The 12071-nt window shown below is 42.9% G+C and overlaps 1 protein-coding gene across 1 annotated transcript in view; it reads right to left on the bottom strand.

The window, feature by feature from the left end:
* ASB4 (ankyrin repeat and SOCS box containing 4) overlaps window positions 1-12071 on the bottom strand; it is an 85403-nt gene that overhangs the window by 13312 nt on the left and 60020 nt on the right. The window contains exon 3 of the mRNA XM_052638594.1: window positions 9618-10108. Within this exon, the coding sequence (XP_052494554.1) occupies window positions 9618-10108 (491 nt within the window). The remainder of the gene's footprint in view (window positions 1-9617; window positions 10109-12071) is intronic.

The raw sequence follows: 12071 nt of genomic DNA, 5'->3' as shown, positions 1-12071 counted from the left end.
TACCTCCCGCTTCCTGCCAACACACTGAACACAGAGGAGATGTGGCCAAAAGTTAACTCTCCTCTTGTACACACACTTTATTTCTCACCTAGGGTTTCCTGATTTAGCAAATAATAATAATAATGTAGGGGGTTTTTAGGATAAATATGGCCTCAGTAATGCATGGGACATATTCATACTAAAAGTTACTTTTTACTGATGAATTTCAAATTTAATTGAGCATCCTATATTTTGTCTGGCAACCCTATTCCCAGCCTCTATTCAGAAACAGTTCAAACTTAGTTATGTATGCTGTGCTAAGTCACTTCAGTCATGTCCGACTCTTCGTGATCCTGTGGACTGTACCCTGCCAGGCTCCTCTGTCCATCGGACTCTCCAGGCAAGAGTACTGGAGTGGGTTGCTGTGCCCACCTCCAGGGGATCTTCCCGACCCAGGGATTCCAGGCCTTTGATGTCTCCTGCACTGGCAGGTGGGTTCCTTACCACCAGCGCCACTTGTATACAGGAATACAATTCATTCATAGTTCAGGAGCCTAACTTCATACATTTGGTGCTTCAGTTTGCACCTGGCATACTCCCATATATCACATGGAGATAACTTACCTTTCATTAGGATAAAAAATTTCAAGTAGTCCTTCAACATCCGTCTTGAGACACACAAAGTCTAAAGCCTGCCTGCCACGTTGGGTTTTGCTGACATTGACTAGTAAGTTTTCTGCTGACAGAAGATGGTGCTCACAGCAGGAAAGGCTCCTTTTAGCCTGACAGCCTCCCAACTCTGTGAGCGACACGTCTAGCTTCTTCCAGAACTAAGACAGCTGGACATGCCTTCTTTAAGCCTCAGTATCATTTCACCAGGCAACAACAGAAAAGAGACGCTTGAGAAAGCAAACTCTAAATCATCTCTCTGCAGTGACTCCCAGGAACCTTGATCACCAAATGAGGAGGGATTGGTGTGGACCCAGAAGGCAGAAGCTTCCGCTTTCTCTTTGCAAACCCGGGAGACTTCACCTTTTGCACATCTCCGGGGTCTCTATTCTCCCTTCTTAGAAGAAGAGTTGGACAAAAGGTGGCAACTGGAGAGACCTTAAGACCCTTCCCCTCATCATCTGACCCCTAAAAGCATAAATCAGAAAACAAATTCAAGGTCAATCTCCCTGCCACCCTTCCAATACAAGTGCCACCTATAAGCCACTTCAGCAGAGAAATTCTAAAGCTATGTCTGCCCTTTTATATTGATATCTTTGTGTGCAGAAAGGTACTTGATGATCAAGGAGACTGCTTATACTCTGGGCTTCGTATGCAGAATGGTTCAATGGCAGAAATCTTCTTTACCTCCCCCAAACTTTTACATACTTTTCCTTCCCCAGAAAATGTCTTTCTTGCCCTACAAGAAAACCCAGTCTTGGCTCCCTAGGGTATCACTTCCTTCTGAATTATGCTGAAGGAAAAAAAAATCAAATGTCCTTCTGTACCCTGGAAAGCAATTGCAGACCCTATAATTCTTTTTTTTTCCCTTTATGTAATTTATACATAAATTACATACTGGTGGCTTTCAGTGAAATACACCCTCTACAAATTTGTTTTGTATTTGGAAGACAGCATCTTCAGCTCTGACCTTGTTCCTTGTAAATAAGGAAACTGAATTCCCCATCCACAAGAGAACAAATCACTTTATCTTCTGGATAAATGAGTCAGTCATACTTGTTGTAAAGATGACTTTCTCTTTGGAAAGTCGGGCTGTGGAGTAGTTGTTCTAAATCACTTTGAAGCATCTGCATATTAAATTGAATAGTTTTTCTTTAGTTTTCCTTTGGAAAGGGGCCAGTTGTCTTATTCATTCTATTGGGTAGCAGCAAAAACATTTAAAATACCAACCATCTACCAGTGGCCAACTGAATCCTTAAATCTCTTTAGCATATGGCCAAATTAGAGGAATTCAGAGGAGCAAAACAGAACTGAATAAGATGGCAACCACAGAGAGTGTTTCCTGGAACATGTAATTTTATATTATTCTACAGGTGAGTGAAGCTGCTAAAGTAAGGCTGGTAGGAAAGACTCCTACAATGGACCAAGAGTACATTTTGGGAGGAAAAGGAAAGGAAGAAATTTTGTTGAGCACCTACCAACCTCAATGGTTTACATGCCTTACTCACTGTTCAGACATTCCTGGAAAGCTAGTATTTTTAATCTTTGTTTTCTCTTGGTTCTGAAAGATTAAGGGACTTCAAAATCACACAGCCAAATGAGAACTTATACCCACAGTTAGTTACTAAGCCCCTCTTCCTACTTCCCTTGCTGTTATCTCTCAGAAAATTGCCTTTGTGAACAGGACTTAAGATCTTCTTCACATCTGGAAGATTTCTTGTGGGAGAACAGAAACTCCATTTAAAGACCTGTCCCCTCTAGTCCAGCACTTTTTAAAAAAGCATTAACTTCAGTTTCAATACAGTTTGTCATTATAATTGTCTTACCAGCCTCAAGAAGTTACATGTCGAGGAGAGGGATGTTCTACTGTCCAGAGCCATAGGCAGATCCGGATAGCTACCAATCCTTTCTGCACCACAAGCCGAGGCGGGGAATCCCAGAAGGCAACATCTCAATTTTAGGACTTTCAGTATAGTCACATTCTCTTCCTCCATGGGTAACCTTCTGATAGGATTTCTTTCTAAAATCGAAATGCTGGTGATCTCCAATCCCAGAAGGAAGTGCTTTCATTCTCTTACACCAGAGGTCTAGCCAAGAAAGTTTGGCAGTAACTGAAAGAAATCTTTAGGAATCTGGCAGAATGTCTTTTTGTTTTTGAAGCAGCAATTGTTTGAGGTTGGAAATTTTAAAGACCTTTCCTAATTGGTGAAGACCACTTTGACTCTAAAATTGAAGAAGAAGACACGATGACCCCTTGGGTACATCTTTGGAATGGGAGGCGGGTGTGTTTCTAGCTTGACCACTGCTGTTCTCCAGATCAGCAGCCCCGCAGGAAACCTTTCAGAAGCCACTTCCCTCCATCTGTGAGCCAGAAGGAAGCAGTCCTTTGGGACCAGGTTCTCCCTCCACCATCTGGAGTCGCCTGCGGCTCCGCCCCACCAGCACCACGCTCCTGGGGGGATGGGAAGCAGCAACTCAACCCCTAATGAGATTCTTACCCGGAAATGAGACAAGGATCTTTTACTTACTTTTGATGCTTTTGAACATTGGTGCTGGAGAAGACTCTTGAGAGTCCCTTGGACAGTTAGGAGATCAAACCCGTCAGTCCTAAAGGAAATCAACCCTGAATATTCATTGGAAGGACTGATGTTGAAGCTGAACCTTCAATACTTTGGCCACCTGACATGAAGAGCCGACTCATTGGAAAAGACTCTGATACTGGGCAAGATTGAAGGCAAGAAGAGAAGGGGGGACAGAGGATGAGATGGTTGGATGGCATCACCAACTCAGTGGACATTATTTTGAGCAAACTCGGGGAGATGGTGAAGGTCAGGGAAGCATGGCATGCTGCAGTCCATTGGGTCACAGCAAGTCAGACACGACTTAGCAACTGAACAACTTACTTTTGCAGAGATCTGTTTTATCCACAGTCTCCCAGCAGGGGATTTCAGAATAAAACTCAACATTTAGTCTCTAGGTCTTCTCAAACCTTGTCTCTCCTGGGAAACTGCTGTGGGCAACCCAGGTGTGGGGTAACTGATTCTACTGCTCAACAGATAAGTAATGGTAACAGCAGATGCAGTTACTATTTATTTAATGGTTGCCTGGCAACCCACTCCAGTATTCTTAACTGGAGAGTCTTATGGACAGAGGAGCCTGATGGGCTACAGTCCACGGGGTTGCAAGAGTCAGACATGACTGAAGCAACTTAGCACACACATATGACCAGAAATGATAAACACTTTTAAAATATTACCGTGTTTCATTCTTAAAACAACCTTAGGAGAAGGATATAATTATTCATGGATAAAGTGGCAAGGTATGTCTCTCTGGCACCTCCATGCCCTCGGTCTCCCTCCATCCTCTTCCCTGGAAGGAAGATGGCCTTAGAGCATAAACATACACAAAATTATGCTTTATGAAATGAGTCATATTAGAAAGAGACGGATTTTTTTTTTTGTCTTCTCCAAGTCCCACTATGAAGAGTGAGATGTGGGTGGAGATTAAAAAATGGAGGTAGTCCAAGGGAAAGATATTTATAGATGCAGAAGGAAGGTTGGCCTGAGGAATTGGGGGCGGGACCTTGCAAGAACCGAAATTGACTCCAGAAAAAAATACAAATATGTTTGGCACCATCTTCTGGGCTCTGAGCATATTTGTGATGTACTATGAGTACGGTTCATTACTTGCTAGTGAAGGCATCAGTCTGCATATTACTGCCAAGGCATAGAGCATATCCATTTCACAGGGGAGGAAACTGAGGCTCCAGAAGTAAGATATTCATTCAAAATCACACTCTTAGGTGAGTGGCAGTCACAAATTTATCTGACGCCCCTCCCCCCCAAATTCTATGCTTCTTTATTCCTGATATGCATAGCATAGCAAAGTCTAGAATGAATTTCACTAGTCATGAGTGACAAAGCAGAAGTAAAAATTTTAATTAGGAACCCTTTCATAAGTGGAGAAGGCAATGGCAACCCACTCCAGTACTCTTGCCTGGAAAATCCCATGGACAGAGGAGCCTGGTAGGCTGCAGTCCGTGGGGTCGCTAGGAGTCAGGCATGACTTCACTTTCACTTTTCACTTTCATGCACTGGAGAAGGAAATGGCGACCCACTCCAGTGTTCTTGCCTGGAGGATCCCAGGGATGGGGGAGCCTGGTGGGCTGCCGTCTATGGGGTCGCGCAGAGTCGGACACGACTGAAGTGACGCAGCAGCAGCAGCACAGCGGCTGTCATATGTAGTTTAAAATGCTGAGTTAGGGTTAGATTGTTAATACCTACTGTTTTAGCCAAATCTAGATACCAGTGTGTATGATCCAGAAAATGGGTGCCAACTAAGAAGTAGATATTCATAGCTAAAAATTATGGATCACTGTACTATAAATAAAAGTTGTTCAGTTTATCATAGAATATGACCAACTGACTTTATTTCTAAGGTGCTTGCATCAAAACTTATCATAAAAAAGTATGTTTTTCATTCCAAAGCCCATTGGTCAATGAGGAAATTGCAAGGAAGGTGAGAATTAACAACTGAGGCCAACCAGGTGCCTTCAACAGTAGATGTTATGAATATTTTTCCAGGCCATTTAGGCAGCAGTCTTTCCTCAAATTTTATAAAGAAAACATAAGGGTTAAGCATTGCTCTAATTCTTGATATTTTCAGACATACCCTGACCAAGATCCAGAGGCAAAAATAAGTAATAGCTAAAAACTTGGGAGAAATACAAACCTTGATGTGGGAAAAGGGAAGCCTTGGGTACAAACTGATTATTCAGTCACTAAGTCGTGTCTCTTTGCAACCCCATGGACTGTAGCACACCAGGCTTCCCTGTCCTTCACTATCTCTCAGAGTGTGCCCAAGTTCATGTCCATCGAGTCGGCAATGCCATCCAACCATCTCATCCTCTGTTGCCCCCTTCTCCTCCTGCCCTCAATCTTCCCCAGCATCAGGCACTTTTCCAATAAGTCAGCTCTTGTATCAGGTGGCCAAAGTATTGGAGCTTCAGCTTCAGCATCAATCCTTCCAGTGAATATTCAAGGTTGATTTCACAAAGATGTAAAAATTTACTAGGATACATATGAGTTATTCTAGGTCAGGAATAAGAAGTAAAGGATTAGTTTATATGATTTAGCAAAAAAAAAAGGAAGGGATGCTGGAGTAGGGGTAGGGGTCCAAAATCCACGAGATGCCCAAGGAAGGGAATGCTGTAGAATCTGCCTTCATGGAGATTTGCAAACACAATAAGAGCACTAGTTCTCCCTAAGGTCTTGAGAATTAAATATAATGACCTCTTTAGGTCTCTTCTTGTGTTGTGATCCTTCAGGTTTCATTACACTTCCTGGGTAATAACAGAAAACACAGTGGAAACTGCTAAATCTAAGGGCTTAGGCTCAGGAGTCAGACAGACCTCATTCTGAATCAAACACATGACTATTAACCTTTAATAGGCTTGAGCCAACCAGCAACCCTACTATATTTCCCAAGTCCATTTGCTCCCCATGATACACATCTCACACCCTCACCTTTGCCTTAAGCCTTCAGACCTCGTCTCCATCCACTTCTCATTCTTCATTGAGAAAACAGAAGCAACTTTAATAGAACTTGTACAAACTCTTATTAACATATCTACCAACATCCCCACATCTGGGTACACAGGCACTGCTTTCCCTTCTACTATGATGGACGAACTGCGCTAAGAACAACACCTCCATTTGGGCCCTAGACCCCATCTTCTGTCTCCAAATCAAGACGGTGCCCAAGTAATTGCCTGCAAGGCATTTTTCTCCCTTTCCTAGGACACTCCCATCAGTCAACAAACATATCAGCCTTCATTCCCTTCCAGCTACGCTTCCATTTTAAGAAAATGCCTCCAATTCTCCACTGGTTTCACTTCCATTTATCCCTTTTTCCTTTGAATCCACTTCGATTAACCTTTTCTCACCAATGTCCCACCAAAATAACTCTTGTTGAGGTCCCCAGTAAAACTAGACTAGTTGTCTAGCCCAGTGGCAACTTAGCCCTCATCTTATTTGAAATGCCACCTATATTCAACCAGTACATGCTTGCTAAGTCACTTCTGTCATGTCCAACTCTTTATGACCCCATGGACTGTAGCCTGCCAGGCTCCTCTGTCCACTGGATCCTTCAGGCAAGAATACTGGAGTGGGTTCCCACACCCTCTTCCAGGGGATCTTCCTGACCCAGCGATGGAGCCCAGGTCTCTGATGCCTCATGCGTTTCCAGGTGGGTTCTTTACCACTAGCACCACCTGGAAAGCCCATCAGCACACCCTACAAGGCCATATAAATGGTATGCAAACCACCTTCTCATATGCCCCTCCGACCTCTCCTTCCTCTTTCTCACCCCACTTCAGGCACTCTGGCTTCCTTAAACATGTTTAGTCCTCTCTTACGTCAGAATCTTTGCACCTGCTTTCTTATGCCTAGAATGCTCCCCTCCCACCTCCGCCCACCCCCAGGTATCCACATGACTTGCTTCTTCACATTCTCATTTTCTCTAATCAGCCTTTGTAAAATAGCACATACGTAAACCGAAGAAACCCCACAGTCTCTTATTTTATTTACCTTGCTTTACTGTCTCCACAGCACCTAACGTAGCAGAGTGTATTTATTTCATCTGCTGTTTTGTTTTTCCCTACCTCCCACTAGACAGCAACTTCCATGAAGGCCCTTGTTTAATTCATGGCTCTGTCTCTATCTCCTGGAACAGTTCCTGGCACATAATAGGTACTCAGGGAATCTTGTTAAATACATGGATATATCTGATTCACTCTGCTATACAGCAGAAACCAACGTGTTATAAACCCATTAATCTCCAGTAAAAAATAATTTTTTAAAAGGAAATATACAGTTCAGTAAACAAATAAATGAGCTTGACCACTTACTCTGCGTGACTTTAGAAAAGTATCTGAATTCCATCACCTTTTAAATGAGGATAATATCAATGCCTACCTCAGAGGTTATTATAAAAATAAAAGTAAATAATCTGTATAAAGCCTATCTAGAACTCAACAAAGGATATTATTGTAACATTATTTATTATCTTATTTCTAATCATCATAATCTTTCGGAAGGTGAAAGTCAAAGTCGCTTAGTCGTGTTCAACTCTTTGTGACCCCCATGGACTCTACAGTCCATGGAATTCTCCAGGCCAGAATACTGGAGTGGGTAGCTTTTCCCTTCTCCAGCGGATCTTCCCAACCCAAGGACTGAACCCAGGTCTCCCGCATTGCAGGCAGATTGTTTTACCAGCTGAGCCACAACCTCTTGGAATTCTCTATAAAAGTTTGATAAAGTTCCAGGACATTATGGGAATTATATACAATTTTAAAGAAAAAAAAAGTCCTCCATTGAAACACTGACAACCAAAAGAATATTCCTTCCTGAGATCTCAGGAATCATCAGACTCATCACATCTGCGCTGGGATGTCTGTGGGTCGACTGTATGGAATGTGCTGAGTGCACCTCCCCTAAATTTCTTTAGTGGAACTTCTCTTCCAACTAACCTTCCCACTGCAAGGCTTCAGACATTTTACCGAGGTAGGAGGTAGAAGCTGGCTGTGAATTTGGTAAAACTCCTGTCAGCTAGCTTTCTGTGACCCTGCATTCGTGAGCACATAAAACTCCTCTGCAGCCTGTTAATTCTTTTAGATGAGTGGGGTCCTAGGTATGTTATCATTCGATTTATTTTAGGTGAAGGGCATTTTGGTTTCCAAATTAAGTACCATCATCAACTTAATGCTAAACTCTCTCCCATGTGCTATAGAACCCTTCACTCCTCTATTTTGTCATTTACCATGAAATATTCAAGTTACCTCTTTATGTGTTTGTCTCTCCAGCTAGATCCTAAGCTAACTAAGAGTAGTGACCATGTATTAGTCTTGCCAATATTGTTAATATTTGGTCCCTACTAGCCCATTAGACGGAGAAGGCAATGGCACCCCACTCCAGCACTCTTGCCTGGAAAATCCCATGGACAGAGGAGCCTGGTGGGCTGCTGTCCATGGGGTCGCCAAGAGTTGGACATGACTGCGCGACTTCGCTTTCACTTTTCACTTTCCTGCACTGGAGAAGGAAATGGCAACCCACTCCAGTGTTCTTGCCTGGAGAATCCCAGGGATGGGGGAGCCTGGTGGGCTGCTGTCTACAGGGTTGCACACGACTGAAACGACTTAGCAGCAGCAGCAGCCCATTAGAAATTATCAATAAATACTATTAAAATAAAGGTTGTGTAGTATATTATAAAATTAAACACTAGCACCAAGTGAACTAAGGTAGAATACCTACAGTGCCACTGTGTGAGATCAGACAAATTACTTAACTATTCTGTGCCTTAGTTTCCTCCTTTATAGAATAGGTATAATAATATAATCTACCTTATCAGATTATTACAGAATTAAATGAATTAAATTAAGAAACGTAAGATGATTTATGTGTGCTTAATAAATATAATTTTTCTATAATAAATATTAACTATTAATTCTTAATAAATGTTAGTTTTCATTAAACTAGAAAACTGAGCCGCCCTTTCATGTATTCAAACCAGTTCCAAAGCAGGCTCTGTCGTCTATAGGGTAGACATCTGCGGAAGAGACGCTTATGCACATGTGACGCCATTCGCCGCTTCTGCAGATGATCAGTATCCTTCTGATCTTGCCCATTCAGTCCCCCAGGAAGCCACTACCAGTTCACTGGTGTTCACACAAGCCATGGAGAATTACCTGCTATTCTTGCTCTTTTTCTGCTCTCAGCCCAGATTTCAAACAAACGTGGACTAGGCTGAGATAGCTAGGGGTATATAACAAATGGAAGGTCAGATTGAAGGTCAGAGGCAGTTAGCCAGGCCTCCAACAGGCTTGAGAGACTTGGAGATTTCAGACTGAGCCACCCTCTGAGTTCCCATTACCCTGCTGCCCATCGGCCCAGCTCCCCACGCGGCAGCCTCACCTTATGGAACTGTGGAGGGTATATGCGAGCAGCCCCGTGGTTCAGCAGCAGCTGGTAGCAGATCTCAGGCTGGGCGGCGGGCCGCACGGAGGTGACCTTCAGCACGTACTGGATGGCCGCGCAGCCGTTGATGTCCATGAGGTTGGCCTCTGCGCCAGCCTCCAGCATCATGTGCATGAGCACGTGGTCGCAGTTCCAGGCCGCCTTGTGGAGCGGAGATTTAAAGTCGTCATCCCGGGCGTTGACCTCCGCCTTGTAGTCCAGCAGCATGCGGCAGATGAGGTGATGATCCCGGCTGTACTCCTGCTCTTTGAAGCGGAGGGCCCAGTAGGTTGCGATGGCCAGCGGGGTCTCCATGTGGGCATTCACACTGTCCACGATGGCCCCGTGCTCCACGTAGAAGGCCACCAGCTCAGGGAGGCCGAAGTGGGCAGCCGTGTGCAAGGGCGTCTCCTCATCCTGGTTGTTGGTCTTCATGTTCACGTTCGCCCCTAGAAAGGGAGGTTGAAGCAGACAATTATTTAAACATATTTTACCATTACTCACAAGGCTCATTAAACAGGCCTTTTCTCGCTGCTTCCCACTACCCATTTTTCCAAGTTCCATTTCTGGACCCCATGGGAGCCACTGCTTTGAAACGACAGTGCCACCTTCTGGGCAAGCAGTAAATATATGCGGTGATGGGAGAGGGCCTGAGAAGGAAGGATTGGGACTGTGCGCTGCAGCATTGTCGGTTGAGTTCTGGTTCCTACTCCTAGGTGGATTGGCAAATACAAAGTGATTCTGATAACCAAATAGCTTTTATCTATAAAATAGCAAGTACTAAAAAATGAATAAATAAAGGTTATATCACAATCTTTGAGGCTTATATGTTATATGTGTGGCTTTAAAAGTCATCAATTTCTTGATGAGATTTCTTAAATATCATGTCATTTTTTTTTTCTTCCCAAGCAGCTAAACCTGAAAACTTGGTACACGGGAACTTTAGTGGTATAGAAATTCAGTCTTCTGACTGAACACTGACAACATCAAGCCGCTGAATTCTATGAGGCTCCTTTGGAACGCAACTGGAGCAAAAATAAATACTCTAATGACCAAACTAGACTAAAGGCCACATTTTGAAAGGAAAATAATAGAAGCTGGGAAAATAAAACACGCATCGAAAAAAAAGAAAGACTGTTAACGTGCAATTTATCGTCGACAATGGCTATTTAGAAATACAAATTATGAGTGCTTGGAAATCTCCTTAGAAATTACTTAATCCAACCACTTATTTAACAGACCAGGAAAATGAGTAAATTTTATTTTTTCTGATTAGAAAGTTAAGTACTAGAATGATCAATCTGAGAAACTGAAATTTTCCTTCTCATCCTAGTTTAATTGGGGTAAGCTAAATGACCTGGGGGTCTACTCTATAATCAGTTTTATTGGAAATGTTTATAGTCACTTCAAGGATAAATCTGGGAAGACTTGTATCATTATTATTATTAAGGTAGCAACTAATATTTATTAAGCACTTGCCATGTACAACATTCTGGGCTAAATGCTTTTCATATTCCTCATGGAATCTCCCTAGCAACTCTTCGCAGGTGGTGCATTTTTATCCCAGTTTTACAGATGAAGAAAGTTGTCCTTAGGCTAATACCTATACCAGGCTAAGAAGCAATAGAACAGAAGTTTGAAAGCAGACAGCCTGGCTTCATAATCTCTCACCACTGTGCCATTCTACCTCATTAATTTCTCTACAATTTCTTGTTTGCTTTGCTGTCCTTGGATATTTGAAAACTTGAAAGCAACAGAGAAGTCATGTTGCATTTTGTTAATTTAAAAAATCTGTTCTCCATGTGTTGCTCCTTTATGCCGTTTTTCACGGCGTCCTCTGACCATATGGAACACATTTAAGAAAGGGGATACTCCTACCAGCTTGCCTGCTGTCTAATACAAAATCCACCCCTAGTGAGGTTTCTGAAAGCACATTGTTCTGTAAAGTCTGAGACTGTCTCTGCTCCTAACTTCAGACAGCAGAATTATAAGCAAAGATGGTCCCTCATGAAGATCTGCCATCCGTGTTCATCAGGATTCCACCCTGGAGCAGCTCTGGGTCAGAGCTTTCTGGTCAGCCTTTCTGTGCCCTAGAGTGAAATGAAATGAATGTCTTCCCAGAAGCCAGTGCAGGGTCACTTCAGACACTGGAGAATTTCCAGTAAGAAAGGGAATCAGAGGGTCAGGGTGAAATTTCCCAGGCCAACTTGGAACAAACCACGTCCTTTATTTTTTAATGTATTTGGACATTTACAATGGATCCTTGACCTCTTGCTACAACTAGATACACTGCCCGGTTTGTTTTCCTGAATCGGAGAGCCTTGTTTTTATATTTGAATTGTGTCTTTGAGTGAACTTTTTCAGGAACTACACATAAAGTAGAATGATTTGACTACTTCTATTTAAAATTTT

Source organism: Budorcas taxicolor, chromosome 4 (genome assembly GCF_023091745.1).
Source record: "Budorcas taxicolor isolate Tak-1 chromosome 4, Takin1.1, whole genome shotgun sequence".
NCBI lineage: Eukaryota > Metazoa > Chordata > Mammalia > Artiodactyla > Bovidae > Budorcas > Budorcas taxicolor.
The sequence above is the reverse complement of the archived record's forward strand: the minus strand, read 5'-3'. Positions and strand labels throughout refer to the sequence as shown.